Below are 24190 nucleotides of genomic sequence, written 5' to 3' on the forward strand. Positions count from 1 at the left end.
GTGGCTTTCTCCTGAGCCCATTTTAATGTGGAGAAACTCGTAACAATTTTCTCGACGATGTGTCGTGTAGTGCTTCTGTTCTAATCGTGCAGATCTGCTTCAAACGAGATCATCAAACAAAAACTCTCAGTGCACTGTCAAAGTATCAAAATAAAAAGGCCTCATTAATTACACATGCTCCTTATCTCAGGAGGGTAAATTATACCATCATACTAATTGGCAGGCTCAACTTCACAACAAAAGAAAAACCATCAGCTAGATTCACTCCAAACCAACCATCAGCCGCACAACACACAACATAAGCCTAATATGTTATTAGATATGAGTTTAATCCCCAGGTCTGTGCTTTTCACTCATTTAGGCCACAGATTTATTTAGTTTTCCTTTCTTCCCCGTCATCATAAAACATGTGACATGTCATCAGGTATTTCACAAAAGAAGTTTGTTCTTATGTATTCAGAGTTGTGTATCTAGGTACAGGATTCACTCGCACATCAAAACCAGGAAACTCAGTGTTTTAGAGTCTCCACTCTAACAAACTCCAACACTCACTTGTGCTAGAATTCAGTCACCTTTCATTAATCTAAGAACGATCAACTAATTTGCATATCAGCTATTAACCCACCAAGTTGACAGGACAACAGAAATGCATGTTCAAAATGTTATCACAAAAGAGAATTTCCCTCATACAGTAAATTACTTGTGCAGCATCAGTCAAGCAGGAAGCATCTCCCAATTTACTATATTAACAACTAAATTTATTGTCTGACCACTGGTTGGTCAAACCAGAATCTTTTTTTTTTCCCACAAAAATTAAACTGTTGTCCTGCAACCTAGAGAGTTAATTGTCAGCATTGGATACACTCAGCATTTGATAACAAGTGTCTGTTAAATTGACACTATTTTAACACTGGTGAGAGAAAACAAGCTGATTGTCATTGCATGTGTGTTTGTGTTATTAGGCAGGTTTAATCAATGTCTGTGGAGCTGCATCTCCAGCAGGGCATGTTCTTAAAGCTGCCTTTCTTACACACTTCTCTGCTATTATTTGATCATTTCTTAACCCTTTAAGACCTACCATAGAACCAAGTCCGCCAGAGCTTATATTATATTTTTACATGCTGTAGTGCCATTTTTGGGAGCATTTCAAGTTGCTATACATCAATACAACCATTACAGCCTCCATTTTAATAATATGTATGCATTAAGTGCATAGTAATTACATAAATTGCAAAAAAGTGCAATAAACTACAAAAAAATTGAAAATCATTTTTGTTTTTTTAACATATATTTCTAGTTAGAGAAATTTAAGAGGCTTATCCCTCAAAACTGTAAATACAAAAAAGTTGCACAAACTAGTTTCCCACCACAGGAAATTTATTTTGAGTGTCTTCATAGTTTTATTTTTGAAATACACCAATTTTCATACACTGCAGGAAAAACTAAAATAAATATTATACTGCAAATTTGCAAAAAAGCAGCATATGCATCAAAATAAACTATTTCCAGCAGTGCAATATGAGTCCTAAGCATCCCAGAAACAACACAGAAAGTCATAAAGTCGCTTTTTATGCAGTTTTTGCAAAGCTATATGTGGAAGGAAACTGTGACCTAGGACAAGCTGATGGCATAAGATGTAAGTACAACTCCTCCGGTTTCATATGCAAAAAAAATTATTGCGCTAGCTCACGTGGTTGCAGTGCTACCGGGATTTTAAAGTAGTTGCGCAAAACGGAGCGTGCCCGCTCTGACCGGTTTTAAAGGGTTAACTAATGTGCTATGAGTCCACTGGTCTTTGCATCACTTTTCACCACACAAAGTGACTTGGACAAGATGATAAACAGACTCACATACTCAAGATGTTGTCTAATCTTCATGAGCTCTCTTGTGTTTGTGTTAGTAGGGTTAATGCATGTTCTGCTTGTGTGTGTGATTTTGTATATGTTTCTTTTTGCAGTGTTTCAGACTCCTTCACAATTATTTTTTTTCCCAGGTTTGCTGACCCAAATTTTGATTTCCCACATTAACCCTTTAGAGCCGGTCGGAGCGGGCACGCTCCATTTTGCGTAACTATTTTTAAATCCCGGTAGCACTGCAACCACGTGAGCTAGCGCAATAATTTTTTTTTGCATATGAAACCGGAGGAGTTGTACTTACATCTTATGCCATCAGCTTGTCCTAGGTCACGGTTTCCTTCCACATATAGCTTTGCAAAAACTGCATAAAAAGCACTTGCAGCAACAAAAGCATAATATTCCAGAAACTCGCTTTGCCGATCCGATCAGCTGTTCATAACACTTCCTACTCCATCAGCATGAACTATCGCATGTCCGCCATGACCTGCCCGAAACCGGAAGTGACGTCATTTTCGCGGAAATGTAGTTTTTTACCATCAAGGCCTCATGAGCTTATACTGGTGTTTTTAAAAGTTATGTTTGACTTCATGACTTTCTGTGTTGTTTCTGGGATGCTGAGGACTCATATTGCACTGCTGGAAATAGTTTATTTTGATGCATATGCTGTTTTTTTTGCAAATTTGCACTATAATATTTATTTTCGTTTTTCCTGCAGTGTATAGAAATTGGTGTATTTCAAAAACAAAACTATGAAGACACTCAAAATAAATTTCCTTTGGTGGGAAACTAGTTTGTGCAACTTTTTTGTATTTACAGTTTTGAGGGATAAGCCTCTTAAATTTCTCTAACTAGAAATATATGTTAAAAAATAAAAACGATTTGAATTTTTTTTGTAGTTTATTGCACTGTTTTGCAATTTATGTAATTACTATGCACTTAATGCATGCATATTATTAAAATTTAGGCTGTAATGGTTGTATTGATGTATATCAACTTGAAATGATCCCAAAAATGGCTCTACAACATGTAAAAATATAATATAAGCTCTGGCAGACTTGGTTCTATGGTAGGTCTTAAGGGTTAAACAACAGCATTCCTCTGTGTTCTCACCTACTCCTCTCACTCTGTGTTGTCCTCTCCCACTTCAACAGTCCAATAGCCGGCAGTTCTCCTTCAGCTTTGTCCTGTATTCTTCACTGTCTCTTCTTGCCATTTTACTCCAAAAGTGGCAAATGTCAAACTCCAACAGTCTCCTCAGTTCTCCTCAAACGTTCTTGTCACATGCACAGTGAAGTTGCAGCTTGTTGGAAACACAGTGCCATTCATCCAATCAGGCAGGATGATGGGTTTGCTCTTCTTCTCTGATGCAGTTTGTCCACACTGCTGCTGCTTGCTGGGTCTCTTTGCTCAGGACTTTGCTGCTGTCTCTTTATCTGCCATGTTATTGCTCTTTGGAGCTGCATTACTTGTCTTCGGGGAGGAGTGAGAGCTTGATTGTGAGGTTGAGGGACACATGGTGCTGTAAATAAGTCAGACAGAATTTGGCCTGAATGTTTCCAATGATGTTAAACTATAACTTTCTTCTGACCGCTGCATGTGGAAAATTGATTAAGGTCTGCTTTTCACCTGAAAGTGACAAAACTAAAACATTTTCATTATTATCATCACTGCTTAATCAACACACATCTCTCTCTGTTTTTTGAACTCTCCTTTCTTAAAAGCAGAAAATGAGATTGTAGTTGTTCTTGGCTGATAAACACAAAACCTTTTTCCTATGATTATTTTTCATCTACAATGTAAATTTTGTCACTTTTTTATTCTTTTTTTTTCTCTACAATAACTGGTGACCTGGAAAATCATCGTTCTCACAATTGGAGGCAATTACTTTTACACAGCGCGCACACACACTGCGACGTCACGGACATTCACACTCACTTTTTTCATCTGCGTAAATAAATCATATGGCTGATGATATGTGCCATGGTGATCCATAAGTATGATCACAAGTTTATATAGCTAGTTTTCAACCCAACAAAACAAATAAACAAGAACATGATGCTGATGCTATGAACACTCCACACACATGAGTCAAGATACAGGAAAGCTACTCATGGAAACGCTGCACACTCCAGTTATCACAGTTATCATAGTTCTGTTTCCCTCTCTTTGATAAGTTCTCAGCCAGCTCTCGATCTGATAATGTGTAGCTTGCTCATCAGCTCAGAAGAGACCGCAACGCAACCTCACACAGTGGTTGCGTTCTTTGCCCACAGTGGCAAAGACTTGCACTTTCATATTCAATTCAGCTTCTCCATCATGTAGTTTTAGCTGTTTCATACAGGGTTCAGCATATTAGTTGTTTTCATAGGTGTGCTCTATATCTCAACAATGGCTCATAATGGGATGACAGTCGTTCAAACAGGTCAAGTGCCTCTATGGCACGTCATTAGTTTAAATATTTGCCTATTTTACTTCAGCTCATATGTCATTGTACTAATTTTGAGCAACCCTAAGCTTAATGCAGATTACTTTTAACAATTATCCACCTCAATTAAATATATGGTCTGGAGCACAGGCTGTTGTTGATCAGGGCAAGCTAAAAAAAATAATCTAAACATGTGTGTGTATTGGCAGTGTTGACGGGTAGTAATCATTTATTACAGGTGGGGTTACTCAGGCTTGCGCTTAGGACACTCTCTAGCATAGTGACCCCTTTGTCTACATGCATAGCATTTACCATCTCTTCTGCCGTGTCTCCACCTGGGTCTCCGCGGGCCTTCACCTCTTTTATTCCTACCCCTATTTTGCCCTATTCCAGCCTGTCCCTGGAAAAAGATCTCATCTGCTAGGGAAGCGGCGACTGCAGGGCTTTGTGACTTCATCTATGTTTCTTTAATTCCTTCCTGTGCACAGCGGGTGCAGTTAATGCATTTGACGGACCCGTCAGAGTTATGATTTAACATTTTGTTTCCTAATAAAATCAGCAATGGGTGGGTGAAAGCCATTCATCAGAGCATAGCTTAACTGCTGCTGGTGTGGGCTGGCCTTCTCTGCACACTCTTCAGGGCCGCTATGTTTTCTGACAACTTCTAACATTTGACATCCTCCAGCTACCAGTTTACTCTCATTACAGTTAAGAAGCATATAAATACCTCGCACTGCTGGGAGTAAATTCTTGCATGAATGTGTCGTCTCCCTGTGAGGCAGTCTTACTTGCTCGGGAACCCATGATAACAACAAGCGTGTCACAGACCACGCCAGCATTCACACAACAACACAAAATAGGCCTATTGTCCAGCACAGTCTGGACTCCGCGGAACTTCTCAACGCCTCACAAAGTGGCGGAGGACAACACACTCACACGGTTATAGAGTAGGGCTCTAGGAACTTACTTGGTGTTGCTTAGCGTGTAATATCAGCCTCGGATCCCGCCGATAGTCATTCATCGAGGAGAGAAAACAGACAGCTAATCCACCGGCCAGATGACAAATTCTCGGGACTGTACTACAGGAACTTCCTGGCTGACGTCAGTCTTTCAGCGTGTCTCTTCTCCTCTCGGTGAATGCCGACTCCAGGGATCCGGCGTCGAAGGACCAATTAATGATAGGTTTGTAGCTTAAACCTATTCGCTGGAACGTTGAAGACATTTTAATTACACAGCAAAAGCAAGACACGAGTAGGCATAGTTCTTTCTGTTTCTCGTGCACGGGAGAGAACCGGACAAACGCCGTTCCTTCGCTTGACCCCAGTTGCTCTCGTCCGCTCTCCCGTAACACTGCTCTTTTATTGAGGTTACATGAATATGCATAGGTTCATTAACATATGACGTATATATACAAACAAAGAGTACCTTGCCTGTGCGTTGTGTAAGTGTGTGTGTGTGTGTGTGTGTGTGTGTGTGTGTGTGGTCAGAGTATGAACCTGTGAAGACTCCCCAAAGCTGGTGCCAGGAGTCTAGCGGTCCACCTAAACAAAAGGCTCTTATACTTAACCAGATACAGAGTAGGTGTCCTCCTATACCATAAATCAGTAAAAGCAGATATAACCTCTCCTCTGACCTCAAGTTGTGTGTGCATGCCAGAGTGCTCTGGGAGGCACACAAAGTCTCCACAGACTACTAAGGATCAAACCTCTACCAACATGACATTGATTATAAAACTCTAAGCATATGTGAGTAGATATTTCTAAGCATAAATGACAATCAACAATACAAATCTAACACATCCTGTGGGAGTTAGAGTTAACTGGTGAATCATCTGCTTTCACAACACCTCTCCTTTCCTGTTGTCACTGCAGAAAAAGTTTTTAAAGGAAATTGGATCAAGTTGTTTATGATCTTCTCCCCCCTTTTTGAGTTATATCCACCCATGGCTCAAAACTTCAACCAGCTTAGAGAAGTGTAGGTGATGTGTAGACAAAAGGCTTCTCTGTTTAAATGCCTTCTTGCAGAGGGCAAAAAGAATAGGTGACGTTGCACAAATGCCACGGCAAATCCCCAACCTGGACTGACCCACTGCCCTTCATACACATGGGTAACTGGCCTGCTTCCAGTTTGTTTAGCAGTTCAATGTCCTGCAGCGGGTCAGATACTTGGGGTCAGGCTAGCAGGTCTGTCGTACCAGAGCAATTCACATTCCCAGCTACTGGCTTCAATTTTGGGAAAAGTGCTGTTAGTTATTTCACAGTCACCTGGCATTTGTGCTGTTCACAGAACCATAATTCCATCACTGAAACTTCCTCTCTGCGCCATCGGATAGAGCTTGACACGCTCCCTTCATCCTTCATGTTCCAACGCTGCTGGCGATTTAAGGCAGGGCACGTCATACACCCTAGTTGTCTTCCTCAACGTCAACGTCAAATCTCTTTCACTTTGTTAGAGATAATCTTTTATCAAACACTCAGATATAATGAAATAACACTCAGACACTTCAGCAGTTTAACGTGCACGGGTGAGAGCTCAACGGAGACTCACACCCTGCAGCAGCTCTCTGCCTTTATTTATACACAGCATGAAGCATACAAAAAAGGAAATACTATGCTTATCTAGTCAAGCAGGCAGGTGTGACTTCTCAAAACGTTGTGTTCTCTACAAGGTCGTTTCTTACTCTTGGGTGGCGGTTTCCTGTTGCTGACAGATAATATGACGGCACACAGTTTCCGTTATAGAGCAGAGAGCCAGCGGTTAACTATGCAGCTGGTTGAGTACAAACAGAAATATAAACACTCTTAGCTGATTATTATATGAATAATAAAACCTTTAAAGGCAAAAATCCTTTGACATTCCCTCCTGTTGTTTAGATTTCTTTTATGACAGTACTGTTATATTTTTCAGTTCATAACCTCTTGTCTGAACATTTTCGGTTTGAACGTCATGAAACAGTCCTGTGTTCAATTAGACTAGACATCACTATATGAATCATCTTTCAAAACTTCTTCCATTTGAGACAGTGTTACATAAGCGTTGATAGAGGTCGTCACCATGTTTGACACCATTTTCTTCAGACAGGGTATTACACATGTTGTGAAAACACATAATAGTAAAAGCAAAAATCCAATACAAACAAGTCCTTTAATCAGTAGGGACTTCCATGAACCACCTAGCAACCATGTCAACCAATCTTCAGTGCTTGTGACATAGTCTTGTTGTTGAGCGTCCCTAATCTTTCTCAAGGTGTTCAGAGCGTCGGTCATGTTTTGCGAATGCACATTGTCTGGGATGTATGTACAGCATGTGGCGTTAAACAATACGCACAAACCTCTTTTTTCAGCTAGAATCATGTCCAGTGTGACTCTGTGTTGCATCACTACAATGCGTATTGCGTCGATTTCTTCATTTTGCGCCTTGTTGATTTTCATTGAGGCATTTAGGAACAATCCAAAACGGTAGTCAAGTGTCTCGATCCTGAGCATGTTTTTTCCAGCTCCCACCCAGGGGAACAAGGAGTGGAGGACTTTCTGACCATTAGTCCATAGCTTGAAGTTCTTAGGCACATCTGATCCGTAGATTGGGTCATGTGGCAATACTTTAGTGACTTCACGCTTTGCTCTTGATGTGCGTGTATGTGTCTCTGCTGTGATCTTGAAGGTGTGGTCTGAAATTAGTACTGGTGCACACAGACCGGTGGAGTTTGGTGGGAGCATGAAGTAGGTTTTAGGCCCGCAGGCCCAAGCGGCTCCCTGGACCCAGAAAGTTCCATTTCTGAAGGTGTGTATTCCTGTGGATCGGGTCAGGTCAAGTGTGTGTGTGCAGTTGCGGTTACGTCCAACTTGTCTGCTTCCGTCCGAGAAGTTAAAACATATTGGGTGTTGTATGTCAGGCGGCAGAATTATGGCGAATGATTTGCTTTTTGTGTTGTTGGCCTTGACATTTACCCAATGTTCTTCGTTGCAGGTGTAGTTCCAGTTTGTGAGATTGTAGGCACAAGGGGTTTGTCTGTTCGGTTTGGACCCATCGCTGCAAAATTGGTTTCGTGACAGGTTTAACGTCTGCGTCATTACACCATGGAATTCGGTCTTCCTTCTTTATGCTTTGACCTTTTAGGGCCAGTCCTGTTGCCATCAAAACTCTGCGTGAGCAATTGCCAGTTATTGCCTTGTTGAACACACACACCGCTTCGTCGAGTTCAGGTGCCATTCCATATATTGTTGCGTGTATGGCCGTTGTTGGCATATGTGAACACACATAGCACTCCGTGCTGTTGTCGGTGCGTGTTCTATCGTACACATACCTATACCACGCGTTGTTCATCCATGGGTGGTTATGGTCTTGGTTCAGGTCGCGCAGGTGTGAGTTGTCATGTGTCCATCTTTTTTGCAGGTGGTGTTGTTTATTTCCTCTCATCTGGGTGAGTGTTAGTAGGCTCACCAGGAGCGCAATGCAGGCCACTAGGAGGACAAGTGTCTTCATGATGACCAGGCACACCTAGGCCTCTGGTGAGTAGACTATTGGCGAGAAGAAAAAGGGCGGGATTTACCCAATCAGCCCTTCCTTCACCAATAGATCACCTGGAAGCTAGGGCAGCCGGCGTCTAAACGTTTGGATTGTCACTCACTTTTTTACAGTGGCTTTGGTGGATCCAAGATGGTCTTTCTGCTATTTTGCAGGCAGTTGGTGTGGTGAGTAAGACTTGTGTGAAGAGAAAAGTTATTAGAAAGGCAAATGAAGTCACACTCAGATATCTAATTTTTACATGCGCATGGGCGGTCACGGTCCGATCTGCTCTGCTTTCAAAGTGCGCACAACAGATGTGACAGAAAAACCGCCCAGGGCTTTCAGAGCATTCTTTATTTATACCAAGCAAGCTTACAAAGAAGTAGGAGTGTCATGTTCAGGATACAAAAACATTTTCCTTAAAAGGAGAAAAACTGTTCGCTTATCTTCTGAAACAGGAGGTAGCTTAGTATGTATAGAAACTTAAACATTTCCTTAAAAGGAGAGTAAGAGAGGGGGGAAACCGTTAACTCAGGATGTAGTATGTATGTAACCACATTCCTCTATACATCTGGTTCCACTTTCCTTCCCTGTGGTGGTTCCAATCCACAAGCTCCTATTACCTTAAAAATGAAGCTACAACTTAAACATAATCACAAAACTAAAAAATATCTTAACATTCCCTCCTGTATGTAGCGAAATTTTAAACAATACATCAATGTGTTTCAGACACAGACCCTACATTGTGAATGCTTTCGGTCTGGTCGTCATAAAATGTGTATCATTCAAACATAATCATTCATCACATTAGTTTCATACTCATCGTCTTCTCCTTCTTCCCCGTCTGGCACAGTGACATATGCAACAAGAGATTGGGATATCATTCTTGATACCATTCCTCTTACACAGGGGATAATGCATGTAGTAAAGATACAAAACATGATGAGTATTAGGCCAATAAACATCAAAACCTTAAACATCAGTGTTCTCCATGAGCCGCTCATAAACCAATCCCACCAATTACTTTGTGCATTTGCCCAATCGGTTACCTGTGCCTGTTGAACATTTCTAAGTAATTGTAGGGCATTTGTCATATTATCAGAATGCACATTGTCTGGAATATATGTGCAAGTTGTATTGAACAAAACACACAGTCCGCCTTTTTCTGCTAAAATCATGTCCAGAGCAACTCTGTGTTGCATAACAGTTATTCTTATGGCATCAATTTCCTGATTTTGCTCGTTGTTGATGGTAGTCGATGCATTTAAAAATAGCCCAAAACGATAATCTAGAGTTTCAATACGCAGGGCATGTTTTCCAACTCCAATCCATGGAAATATTGCATGGACAATCTTTTGTCCAGTGGTCCATGTTTTGAATTCTTTCGGTACGTCACTGCCCCACACAGAATCATATGGCTTCACTTGCTGGGCTTCTCGTTTCCTTCTCGTAGGTAGGTTGAAAGCTCTCGATTGCTGTTATCTTAAATGTGTGGTCAGAGATGAATATAGGGGCGCATGTGCCTGTCCACTGCTCTGGGAGTACGAAATAGGCACGCTGTCCACATAACCATGCCATTCCCTGTACCCAATAGGTACCGTTAGATGGACCGTTGTTCCTCACTGGGCCACCAAGTGTATGTGTATACGTTCCTACACAGTTCCTGGTGGTCCCTAAAGTGATGTTTCCTTCTGTCTGGCGATAACATCTCATATGCTCCCATTTTGTTGGGTTTTCTAGGAATACCGGGAAATGCAGTGCTTCATGTCTTTGCTTAACCTTCAAGTTAACCCAAAACAATTGATCACAGGTACCATCCCGAAGTCCAATAGTCAGGGGGTCGCTGTGGTTTAGGACAATTCCTGAATATTGATATCCTAGACTGGCAAAGCTTGCTGCGCATGTCACTTGAGTCATGTTCATAGGTCTACCATATAATGTAGCATGTTGTGTTGTAGCAGGCATATGTGAGCATATATAACAATCTTTGCCTTCTGTGCGATTATATATATATCTATACCAGGCATTATTCATCCAAGGGTGGATGTGGTCCTGTGTCACTTCAGCCAGGTGTGAGTTGTCATATGTCCATGCTCTTCTATGCAGGTTGACTTCTTGATCCTTTAAATGCATCAGGGTCCATGCTGTAAGCAGCAGGGCCAAGGTGGTAAGCAGAATAATCTTCATGATGACCAGACACACCGATTTATTCTGGTGAGTAGACTACAGGCGAGAAGTAGAAGGCGGGATATACCCAATCAGCCCTCCCTTCACCTGTAGATCACCAAAGAGTCGGGGTGGTGGTGTCTTTAGGTTGTGCTGTCACTCACTTCCACCTTTTTGCAATGGCTCTGGTGGATCCAAGAGGGCCTCTCAGCGATTTTGCAAGCTGTTGGCGTCGTTAGGAGTACTTGGTATGGACCTTCCCACCGGGATGAGTTCCAATTCTTTCTCTGAAGCACTCGTATAAGAACCCAATCGCCTGGTTTTAATCTGCAAGAGACTGGAGAGGAATCACACGGCAGTTTATTGTTTAACACGATGTCCTTGTTTTTTAGTAGCTTTGACATCTATTCTGCTAAAGTTATCTCTCTAACAGATTTATCTATTGGTTCACTTGTTATTGGTAGTGGAAAAGGTCTCCCATGAATTATTTCAAATGGTGTCAGTTTTTGGGAGCCCTGAGTTAGTCTCATCCACATTTTTACTAGACCTATGCACTCTGGCCATGGTCTTTTTGTTTCTTCCATGCACTTCTTCAGTCTTTGTTTTATAGTGCCGTTAGTTCTTTCTACTAATCCTGCACTTTGTGGGTGGTATGCACAGTGATTTTTAATGTTAAAATCTAACACTTCTGAAACTTTTCTGATAACTTCGTTGACAAAGTGTGTGTCATTGTCAGATCTAATCAATGAAGGAATGCCATAAGTGGGAATGAAATGATTACATAAACATTTTGCAACGGAGATTGCATCATTCCTTTTTACTGGATATATCTCTGGCCAGTTTGAAAACACATCTATGATCACTAAAGCATATTTTGATCCTTGACATTCATTCAGTTCAATAAAATCCATGTGGATGGTGTGGAATGGATGAGGTGGTGTAGGGAACTGGCCTCTCTTAGGTCTTAAATTTCCTTGTGAGTTGTGCTTTTGACAGATTAGTCATGTTCTTACAAATTCTTTCGGTGAAGTTTCAAAATTTATAGTGTAGAAGTGTGTATTGATTATCTGTATCATCCCTCCTGTTGACACGTGTTACTCCATGTGTCACTAAAGCTGCTGTTTTGTGTAGAGACTTTGGTAATATTGGCTTTCCATCACAAACCATTAAATCATCTTTTAGTTGTGCTCCACATTTCAGCCACTTGTTCTGTTCAGTGGTTGTTGCAGCTTTTTGTTCGGCTCTTAGTACATCAAGTGGTATTTGTGTACAGTGTTCGGATGTTAGAAGCGTTATCGTTTGTTGTGCAGCCTGCTTTGCTGTTTGATCTGCAAAGTTGTTTCCTTTTGTGACAACAGAGTTGTCTTTTTGATGTGCCGCACATTTACAAAGTGCCAATTGTTTTGGCAAGGCAATCACTTCCAGCAGAGTCTTTAGTAGGTCACCATGTTGCACTGGGTTACCTGTGGATGTGACCATACCTCTATTTTGCCAAATTCTCGCAAAATGATGTACTGCTGAGAAAACATACTGGCTGTCAGTGTGAATATTTATTGATTGGCCTTTGTGTAGTTCACACGCTCTTATAACTGCTTTCAGTTCTGCACTCTGTGCTGAGTGTGAAGGTGTAAGAGGTTTTGCTTCAATCACACTGTCTGCTATAGTTACTGCATAACCTACGCAATTTTGGCCAATACTATTTTTAGATGCTGAGCCATCTACAAAAATGTCGCTGAAACCAGGTTGTGGCGTGCTGTGGATGTCAGCACGTGGTTTGGTGTCCTCATCAAGTTTTTCTATACAGCAGTGTGGGTAACCCTGTCCTGGCGTAGCTAAAAGTGTGCTTGGGTTTAGCTGGCCGCATTTTTCAATCTGTATATGTGACTGTGATAACAAAATGCCTACATAGGATAGTTGTCTTGCATGAGTCAGGTATGAAAGGTTGGCTTGCAACAGAATGGAGGTTACTGCATGCGGTACTCTAATTATTAGAGTGTGACCTAGTACAATGTCAGCTGACTTTTTTACTGCTTCTGCTGCTGCAGCGCAAGCCTGTACACACGTAGGCAGTCCTGTGGCAACAGAGTCTAATTTACTGGAATAAAATGCCAATGGGCGTTGTTTTTCGACAAAGGCTTGGGTTAACACAGCTTTCATGTACCCTGCTCCACCATCCACATGCAGGTAGAATGGTTTATCATAGTCTGGCAGAGCGAGTACAGTGTTTGTTTGTAATGCATTTTTTAAATCTATGAATGCCCTCTCTGCCTCTGGAGTCCACTGTATTTTATCCTTTAATGCCAAGTTTTTTCCATAAATCACGTCTTGTAACGGCTGAACTTCAGCTGCATAATTTGGAATCCAGGTTCTGCAGAAATTGCAGAGACCCAAGAAACTCATCATTTGCTGCTTTGTCAAAGGTTTTGGGGCATTTTGTACAGTCACTTTTCTACTATCTAGTAGTTTCTTTCCTTCTCCCGTGAGCGTATGCCCTAAGTATGTAACCTTTGGGCTCCACAACTGCAGTTTGTGTTGCGAAACCTTGTGCCCCTGTTCAGCCAAATGTTTTAACACAGTCAAGGTGTTCAATTTGCATTGCTCCTGTGTGTGTCCTGTTATTAGGATATCATCTACGTAAAGCAGATATTGTCCCGGTGCAGGTAATGTACACAGTGACATAGATTGTTTCAATGCTTCGGCATACAATGTTGGGCTATTTTGAAACCCTTGTGGTAGCCTTGTGTATGTGTATCTTTCACCATTAAACGTGAACCCAAAAAGATGCTGTGAGTCAGGGTGCAGGGGCACTGAGAAAAAGGCGTTTGACAGGTCAATCACTGAGAACCACTGTTCTTTTGGTGTCACTTGATTTAGTATTGTATGTGGATTGGCCACCACTGGTGGTACCGTTTTTGTAATACTATTAATAGCACGTAGGTCATGTACCAAACGAAATTTTCCTGTATTCGCCTTTTTTATTGGAAAAATGGGAGTGTTACATGATACTTTATCTGACTTGATCAAAATTCCTGCTTGTTCCATATCCGTGATGACAGGTTTAATGCCTTCCATAGCTTCTTTAGATAATGGATATTGTGGTTTTACAGGTCTGTGTGAGGTAGTTGTTTCCACTCTTATTTGATCTGCATTTTTTATTAAACCTACGTCGGTCGAACCTGAAGACCATAACTCATCAGGCAATTGCTCTAGCTCTGGGTACTTTTCTATTATTAATGAATGTCACTCATTATCATTCTGTGTCATACAGACGTTTGCACCGTCCGATAGATGAGTTGTGGGTATTGTTGTCATTACCCATCCTAATGTGTAGCGCATGCATTTTTTCCTTCTGCCTTGTAGCCACCCTTCATGGGTTTCTTCTGTCTTCTCATATCTGTCAATTTCTACACTTCTGAGGACCCGCCCTAAGTCTCTCCAGTCTGTGTTGTCATTATGAGCCACTGACACATGTGGGTTTGGCATTCTGTTTACTTCCTGAATTTTCTCGCTCTGTATCACTGAGCACACTGCATTTCCACTTTTTGTGACATAGAGGTGCTGCAGTGTTAAACGTTGTGTTCCTAATCTATGGATTTGTGCATCATATTGAGGATCTGGGCCTGGGCTTAATTTATATCGTAGTGTATTGTGATACTCTATATAAGGAAGTACAACAGATGTAGGTGGCAAATACATTTTGGCTTTTTGTTGTAATGGCTCTAATGAGGGAAGATCTAGGGTCCAGTAGTAATGGGCCTCTGGTCCCGCTTTACAACCATTTGGGCGTGGTTCGGTGCTTTCTGTTTCTTCATCATTTAGCATTAGTTCTGCATGCATGCCTCGTTCTCCTGGCACTACTCCTATCTTTAGTTTTTTTAGTGCGTCTCTTCCTAACAGATTCACGGGGCACGACGGGTCATAGATGCACTGATTTTTGCATGACCTACCGCTGTCTCTTAATACTAAAAATAAGGGTTTTGTCAGTCGCTGGACTGTAGTGTGACCTGATGCTGATTTTACTATTAAAGTATCTTCTGAAAATTGTACTTCCTGTGGTTTTCTGTTCAGAACGGTTTTACAAGCTCCTGTGTCACACAACATCTGCACTGGCTTGCCATTCACATATACTGTCAGTGTAGGTTTGCCTTCTACTTCAGAAACTAATTGATGGACATTAAATACTTCTGCGTCACTTTTGTCATTTTCATTTGGCTTTTTCTCATTTAGTCATTCATATGAGTATTGTCGTTTGTCCATTTTATGTCTGCAATCTCTGGTGAAATGCCCTTCCTTGCCACAATTCCAGCACGTATTATCTCTTTCTTCACTTCTTTCGCGTAAGTCTGTCTGTCCTACGTATCTCTGGCCCTTTCCTCTAAATCCTCCTCTTCCTCTGCCTCTATTTCCTCTCCTCTGTCCCTGTCTGTTACCTCTAAATCCTCCTGAAAATGCAATAAATCCTGTTTCTGGATCCAAAGTAAAAGTACCTGTGCTTGCAGTTTTTTTCTTTATTACACGGAGATCGTGCTCGGCATGTTGCAATGCGTCGGATGGTGGTCCCGTATTCATCGTGACCCAGTGTTTTTCAACATGGGATTTCACTGAGGGTAGCAGGCCATTCAGGAATGCATTTCTTAGCTGCTGTTGATAAGGACCGTCAGGACCTTCATTATAATCCATTCCTGAATGTTGCCTAAAAACCGGACGCAGGCGATCTAAAAAATCGGACGCTGTTTCATTTTCTTTTTGTTTCACTTCGCCAATTTTGCCATATCAGCCCTTGGAGCTAATCGTACTCTTACGCGATCATATAAATTTGTGACGGTGGTTTGTAGTTCTTGACTTGCAGGTGGTAAGGGTGTTCCATCAGCGGTGCTACCTGAGAAGTTTCCCCTAACCGTTCCCATTTTTAAACCTAGTACGTCTTGCATTACTTGGAACATTTCATGACCATTTAAATACCACTGTCTTCTGATCATTTCTACCGCATCTCTCCAAGGTATAAAACCTTCATTAAGAGGGGGAACATCTTTTAACACATTTTGCCTATTTGTTTGTGACCACGGCCGGAATACAAATGTATATGGGTTATCGTCGCGTTGTACCTCTCCACCTTCTCCACCTTCCCCTGTGGGTTGGCCGTATCTGGGGTTTGGTACTGCTATCATGGGAAAAATGCCGGGAGGACCAGGTGGATCAACATCACCTCCCATATTTAGTCCATAGCGATCTTTTCCTATTTTTTCCTGTAGATTTTCACCTAGTACTATTTTATCTAACATGTTTTGTGCTTCTGCATAAGGACCAGGTTGAGGTCTGAACGGATCACAGGATTGTTTAAGGGGGGTTGCAGCAGCGGAAGTGGGGGCTGGTTTCACAGCAGCAGAAGTGGGGGTCGGCCTCGCAGCAGCGAGTGGAGCATATGGTGGGGGGTTTGATACCTCTGCCTTTTCTTTTTTCTTTTCTTGTTTCTTTTGTTTATTCTCACATCGTCTATCTGCCTCTCGCTTCCATGCTTGGAAATATTCTAATTCTTGCGTGCGTTTTCCTTTTTTCTTTAAATCTTTTGTCTCTCCTACTTCTTTCAGTAATGCTTGTTTAAGTTGTAACAATGCAGATGGGCTACATTTTCCTTCCCACGTGGGATATTTGGTTTTTTTAGGATTTCTCCATCTTTGCACACTAATTTGTCCGGCGCCTGGACATTGTTTCTCTAGCCACTGTTCGTCAACAGTAAACTTAGTGGGCTGATTACCCATTAAAACAGAACTGCAGAGCCTTCTCTGGTATTAGACTTAAAGAGTGGTTACTGACTACGCCCTTCTACTCCACTCTAATTAGTGGAGCGGTGTCAGTTTTATGAGGCGGAACTCAACCGTTCTCTTTTGTCACCAGTACTTCAGCTACTGACAGGAAATAAAATGACAACAACAATGAGAGTGATTCAGCAGCGTATTTGTGCTGTTTAAATCAATTCACTCTCAACACACAGAAAACACAAACATTTAAACAGACATTTTACACAATCGCGCAGACCTTTTCGGCAGGCCAGTCCTAAAGCTTTTATTTTGAAAATCCTTTCAGCGGATTAGTCTTTAAAAAACTTTTATTTTACAAATCCGTGCAGTGGATTAGACTCATCAAAATCCGTTCGGTGGATCATCCCGACTTTTATATATCCGTGCAGTGGATTAGACTAATTACACCCTTTCGGCGGGTGAGACCAAAGTTCGTTTTACGCGAGTGTAAATGAGTCTCTTCCTTTACCTTCCCAAGATTCTCTGGCTATGTTGAAAGTCAGCCACTGGATCCCAGCGTCGTGGACCACTTGATAAAACACTGGCCAGGAATCGAATTTTAGCGTCCCTGGACTTTTTCACTCCTACCTAGAGGAGGCTCGTCGACTGATGTCAGTGCAGCTTTCCACGACGGCAGGACACAGCGGCCGATGCTTCCTCTCCGGCTCGGAGGACCAAGAAAATGTGAAGAGAAAAGTTATTAGAAAGGCAAATGAAGTCACACTCAGATATCTAATTTTTACATGCGCATGTACATGTCACGGTCCGATCTGCTCTGCTTTCAAAGTGCGCACAACAGATGTGACAGAAAAACCGCCCAGGGCTCTCAGCGCATTCTTTATTTATACCAAGCAAGCTTACAAAGAAGTAGGAGTGTCATGTTCAGGATACAAAAACATTTTCCTTAAAAGGAGAAAAACTGTTCGCTTATCTTCTGAAACAGGAGGTAGCTTAGTATGTATAGAAACTTAAACATTTCCTTAAAAGGAGAGTAAGAGAGGGGGGAAACCGTTAACTCAGGATGTAGTATGTATGTAACCACATTCCTCTATACATCTGGTTCCACTTTCCTTCCCTGTGGTGGTTCCAATCCACAAGCTCCTATTACCTTAAAAATGAAGCTACAACTTAAACATAATCACAAAACTAAAAAATATCTTAACAACTTGGTATGGGCCCTCCCACCTTGGTGAACTCCAATTCTTTCTCTGGAGTACTTTGATCAGGATCCAATCACCTGGTTTCAACCTGCAAGACACTGGAGAGATATCACTCGGCAGTTGGTTGTTTAGCACAATCTCTTTATTTTCAAACAGTTTAGTCATCCATTCTGCTAGGGTAGTTTCCCTTATTGATTTGTTAATGGGCTCACTTGTGATTGGTAATGGGAATGGTCTACCGTGGATGATTTCAAAAGGTGTGAGTTTCTGAGAACTTTGTGTTAGTCTCATCCACATTTTTACTAGGCCTATACACTCGGGCCATGGCCTTCCTGTTTCTTCCATGCATTTTCTTAATCTCTGTTTTATCGTGCCGTTAGTTCTCTCCACTAGTCCGGCACTTTGTGGGTGGTATGCACAGTGATGTTTGATGCTAAATCCTAGAGCTTCAGAGACTTTGCTGATTATGTCATTAACAAAATGTGTTCCATTGTCTGACCTTATCAGACTGGGAATGCCGTATGTGGGGATGAAATGATTGCATAAGCACTTTGCTACTGAAATTGCATCTGCTCTTTTTACTGGATAGATTTCTGGCCATTTTGAAAATACATCTATAATTACTAGAGCATATCTTGATGCTTGGCATTCGTTAAGTTCAATAAAATCCATGTGGATTGTATGGAAAGGGTGAGGTGGTGTGGGAAAATGACCTCTTTTTGGTCTGAGGTTTCCCTGTGCATTATGTTTTTGGCAAATCATGCATGTTCTGATGAGTTCTTTTGCTGAATTTTCGAAATTTTGAGTGTAGAAGTGTTTAGAGAGAATATCCAACATTCCCCCCTTTGACACATGCGTTAAGCCATGTGTCACTAGTGCTGCTGTCTTGTGTAGAGATTTCGGCAATATTGGTTTGCCATTACAGGTCATTAAGTCATTTTGTAGTTGTGCGCCACATTTTAGCCATTTCTTCTGTTCTGCGATAGATGCGGCTTTCTGTTCATCTTTAAGTACATCGAGTGGTATTAACTTTGAGGTTTCAGACATTAAGGTCTGTATAGGTTGCTGTGCTGCCTTCTTTGCGGCTTGGTCTGAAAAGTTATTGCCTTTAGTAACTTCTGAGTTATCTTTTTGGTGTGCAGCACATTTGCATAATGCTAATTGTTTCGGCAATGTTATGACTTCTAGCAGTTCTTTTAAAAGGTGTCCATGTTGTACTGGATTGCCAGTAGAAGTAACCATACCTCTGTTTTGCCAAATCTTTGCAAAATGATGTACTGCTGCAAAAACATACTGACTGTCTGTGTGTATGTTTATGCTTTTCCCTTCATGCAGCTGACACGCTCGCACAACAGCTGTAAGTTCTGCACTTTGTGCAGAGTTTGAGGAAGTTAAAGGTCTTGCTTCTAGAACTGTGTCTACTGTGGTTACTGCATAACCGACACAGTTTCGACCTAAGCTATTTTTTGATGCTGAGCCATCTACAAAAATGTCAGTGAAACTGGGTTGGGGTGTGCTGTAGATGTCAGCTCGTGGTTTCGTTTCCTCATCTAGCTTTTGCATACAGCAGTGTTTTTCACCGTCTTCTGATGTGGGGAGAAGTGTGCTTGGGTTTAGCTGCCCACACTTCTCGATTGTAATGTGTGACTGTGATAGCAGAATGCCTACATATGAGAGCTGTCTTGCATGTGTGAGATAAGACAAGTTTGCTTGCAGTAAGATGGAGGTTACAGCATGGGGAACTTTGACAATCAATGTGTGTCCTAGGACAATATCAGCGGACTTTTTAACTGCCTCTGCTGCGGCTGCACAGGCCTGCACACACGACGGTAAGCCTGATGCCACTGAGTCTAGTTTACTCGAGTAAAATGCAAGTGGGCGTTGCTTTTCCCCAAAGGCTTGTGTTAGAACGGCCTTCATATAGCCTGCACCTCCGTCTACATGCAAGTAGAAAGGTTTATCATAATCTGGTAATGCTAAAACTGTGCGCGTCTGCAATGCAAGTTTTAGATCATTAAATGCTTTTTCTGCTTCTGGTGTCCATTCTAAGATAAGATAAGATAAGATAAAACTTTATTAATCCATCGGGTGGGTTCCTCTGGGAAATTCGGTTCCAAATAAGAACAGCACCGACAGAAGTTATAGAGTTACAGAATATTATATATATATATATATACACACACATATATAAATACAAAGACATATATAGATAAAAATATACAAAGGGGATAAATAGAATAAATAGGAATAAAATAAAAATAAAAATACAAGTGGATTGCACATTTCAAGTATGGAGTCTATTGCACCGTTGACTATTAACAAAAAGTATTGCACAAAGGTAGTTGCACAGTGAGGTGAAGAGGCACTACAGCTTAGTTGTTCCCCCCTCCTTTGTCCTCCTGTTTCCCCTCCCTCTCCCCTCCAGAGAGGAGTTAAACAGTCTGATGGCGTGTGGGACAAAGGAGTTTTTAAGTCTGTTGGTTCTTGTCTTGGGGAGAAGCAACCTGTCACTGAACAGGCTCTTCTGGTTGTTTATGGCCGTGTGCAGAGGATGCCCAGCATTGTCCATAATGTCCAGCAGTTTCTTTAGTGTCCTTTTCTCTGCCACTGTCACCAGAGTGTCCAGCTTCATGCCGACCACAGAGCCAGCCTTCCTGATCAGTTTTTCCAGCCTGGATGAGTCCTTCTTTGCTGTGCTGCTCCCCCAGCACACCACAGCATAGAAAAGTACTCCAGCAACCACCGACTGGTAAAACATCCTCAGGAGCTTCCTGCAGATGTTAAAAGACCTCAGCCTCCTGAGGAAGTACAGTCGGCTTTGGGCTTTTTTATACAGGTGCTCTGTGTTGCATGACCAGTCCAGTTTGTTGTCCACCCTATTTCATCTTTCAGTGCTAGATTTTTTCCATAAATTAAGTTTTGTAAAGGTTGAGCTAACAGAGCATATTCAGGTATCCAGCATCTGCAAAAGTTGCAGAGACCTAAATAACTCATCATTTGTTGTTTTGTGAGCGGTTTTGGAGCATTCTGTACTGCTAGTTTTCTGCTGTCTAACAGTGTTCTCCCTTCCCCTGTGAGCTTGTGTCCGAGGTATGTGACCTCTGGGCTCCACAGTTGTAATTTATGCTGTGAGACTTTATGGCCTTGCTCGCCTAAATGTTGTAACACTGTCATTGTGTTTACTTTGCAGTCTTCCTGCGTGTTTCCCGTGATCAGTATGTCATCTACGTACAGGAGAAACTGTCCTGGGGCAGGGAGCGTGCAAAGTGACATGGATTTCCTTAAAGCTTCTGCATACAGGGTGGGGCTATTCTGGAAACCCTGAGGTAACCTTGTGTATGTGTACTTCTGATCGTCAAAAGTGAATCCAAACAGGTTTTGTGAGTCAGGGTGTAGCGGTACAGAGAAGAATGCATTTGACAGGTCTATAACCGAAAACCATTGTTCTTTTGGTGTCACTTGATTTAGGATTGTGTGTGGATTTGCTACCACGGGTGGGATTTGCTCTGTTACTTCATTTATTGCTCTGAGGTCATGTACTAGGCGATATTTTCCCGTGTTTGCTTTTTTCACTGGAAAGATTGGAGTGTTACAGGTTACTTCGGTTGTTTTCACTAAAATGCCTGCTTTTTCCATATCTGCAATTACTGGCCTGATCCCTGCTTTTGCTTCTGTCGTTAAGGGATATTGTGGTTTAACTGGCCTGTAGGTTGTGGTGGTTTTTACTACAACGGGATCTGCTCCTTTAATTAATCCTACATCTGTTGATCCTGTGGACCACAGCATTGTGGGCAGTTGTTGTAGTTCTGGGTGTAGCTCCAATGAGAGTATATGTCAGTTCTCACTATCTTCCTGCACGTGTACATCAGTGCTGTCAGTCATGTGGGTGGCTGGGTGGGTAGTGAGTACCCACCCTAATGTGTATCTCATGCATCCTGTTCTGCGACCTTGTAGCCATCCCTCATGTGTTTCTTCAGTCTTTTCATATCTGTCTCTTTCAACTTGGGCGAGAACGCGGCCTAAATCTTTCCACTCAGTGCTGTCATTGTGTGCTACTGACACATGTGGTTTTGGCATTCTGTTTACTCGTTGTACTGCCTCAGGCTGCAGCACAGAGCACACTGCGTTACCACTTTGGGTGACATATAGGTGCTGTAATGTCAGCATTTGTGGGCCTAGCTTGTGTACTTCTTGGTCATACACGGGATTAGGACCTGGACTCTGTTTGAACCTCAATGTGTTGTGATACTCAGTGTAGTCCTGTCGTGTTGAGTGAGTTGGCAGATATCGATTTGCTATGTGTTGTAAGGGCTCTAGTGGGGGCAGGTCTAATGTCCAGTAGTAGTGGGGCTCTCCGAGTCCTTTGCACACATTAATCTGATAATCTGCTGGGCTTTGTTTCTCGTTTAACATTAGCTTAGCATACATGCCCTCTGGCCCTGGCAGTACTCCTATTTCCAGCCTTTCTAGTGCATCTCTCCCTAGAAGGTTAACTGGGCAAGACGGGTCATATATACATCGGTTTTTACAGCTGCGGCCGCTGTCTTCATGAGCTAAAAGCAAAGGTTCTGTCAGGGATTTGGTACTGACATGCCCTGACGCTGATTTAACTATCAAGGTATCACTGGAGAATTTCATTTTTGGTGGTTTTTCAGTCAATACTGTTTTACATGCCCCGGTGTCACAGAGCATGGTCATAGGTTGTCCGTTCACATGGACAGTTACTGTAGGTTTATGCTCAGAGCCCAAAAGTAATTGTTCTATGTTGTAGATTTCTGTGTCATCCTCAATATCCTGTTCTAGTCATTTACTCTCTCTTTCGCTATCATTGTTTCTTTTGCTTTTACAATCTCGTGCAAAATGTCCTTCTTTTCCGCAGTTATAACAATGGTTATTTCTTGGCCTTCTATCTCCCTTATAACCTCCATTTCTCTTTTCCTTCCCTCTGTACTGACCTTGGTTTTGTCCTTTGTATTCACCAGAGAATGCTACAAATCCTGTTGCAGGATCGACGGTGAAAACACCTTTTTCTTTTTGTTTTTGAACTTTGACAGCATGTTCTGCATATTGCAGGGCATCTGGTAAACTTCCAGTGTTCTGTGTTACCCAGTGTTTCTCAACATGAGCTCTGACTTTTGGAAGGAGGCCGTTTAAGAATGCGTTCTTTAATTGTTGCTGAAACGGTGTTTGTGGCCCTTCCTGGTAATTTAAACCTGAATGTTGTCTGAAAACTGGGCGTAAACGATCAAGGAAGTCAGATGCTGTCTCAGCTTCCTTCTGCTTTACTTCGCCTATTTTTCCATAGTCAGCTCTTGGAGCTAAACGGGTTCTAATTCTATCATATAAAGGCGTTAGTTGGTTTCGTAGGGCGTCTGATGTAGGACCGAGAGCTCTCCCTTGGTGATCTGTCCCTGTGAAGTCATCTTTTACTGTCCCCATCTTTAACCCTAACAAGTCCTGGATTACTTGGAGCATTTCATGGCCATTTAGATGCCAGTGTGTTCTAATTAACTCAACTGCTTCCCTCCATGGTTCGAAACCTTCATTTAATGGTGGAACGTCTTTTAATACATTTAGTCTGTCTGTTTGGGACCACGCCCTAAAAACGTACAGAAAAGGGTTGTCATCTCTCTCGTTATTATCGCCACCCGTTGGTTGGCCATATCTTGGGTTGGGCGTGGCTATCGTTGGAAACAGACCCGAAGGTCCTGGGGGGTCAACCTGTCCTCCCATATCCCTACCTGACGGGTCTTTCCCTATGTCTTCCTGTTCCTTCTGTGGGTTCCCTGTCATGTGATTTAGTGCGCTTTGGGCTTGTGCATAAGGGTTAGATACGCTAGTGAACGGGTTTTTAGACTGAGGTTCTGGCGTTAACGATGTCGGCACATATGGTGGAGGCTGCGAGTTTTGTGAGGCTGCTTCTGTTTTCTTTTGTTTTTTCTTTTGCCTATTTTCGTTACGTCTGTCATCTTCTGCTTTCCATGCTTTGAAATGTTGCCACTCTGTGACACGTTTAGCTTTCTTTTTAGGGCTTTTTTCATTGTTTAGTTCTGTTCGGAGGGTCTCTTTTAAAGCGGTCACTGCAGAGGGATTACATTTTCCCTCCCACGCAGGGCAATTTAATTTCTTTGGGTTTCTCCATCTATTCATACTGATTTGTCCGGCGCCTGGACATTTTTTCTCTAACCACTGCTCGTCAGCAGTGAGTTTTGTTGATTTGTTACCCATTTTCTCTCAACTTATAGATATATTTACGTTTACACACACACACCCGTGGTG

At 42.0% G+C, this 24190-nt stretch overlaps 1 protein-coding gene across 1 annotated transcript; it reads right to left on the bottom strand.

The window, feature by feature from the left end:
• Window positions 1–6787: 6787 nt before the first annotated feature.
• On the bottom strand, window positions 6788–8351 carry LOC146391802 (syncytin-A-like). Its single transcript, XM_084922898.1, has one exon. It carries the CDS (start codon window positions 8349–8351, stop codon window positions 7254–7256), a length of 1098 nt encoding a protein of 365 aa, XP_084779024.1. The 3' UTR covers window positions 6788–7253.
• Between the last annotated feature and the right edge of the window lie 15839 nt (window positions 8352–24190).

The sequence above is a fragment of the Perissodus microlepis genome, chromosome 3, assembly GCF_051167445.1.
Source record: "Perissodus microlepis isolate ML-2025 ecotype Zambia chromosome 3, ASM5116744v1, whole genome shotgun sequence".
Lineage (NCBI taxonomy): Eukaryota > Metazoa > Chordata > Actinopteri > Cichliformes > Cichlidae > Perissodus > Perissodus microlepis.

Bases quoted from the DNA above. Each gene is read 5' to 3' on its own strand.
- LOC146391802 (XM_084922898.1), bottom strand. From the start codon at position 8,351: ATGACGCAGACGTTAAACCTGTCACGAAACCAATTTTGCAGCGATGGG.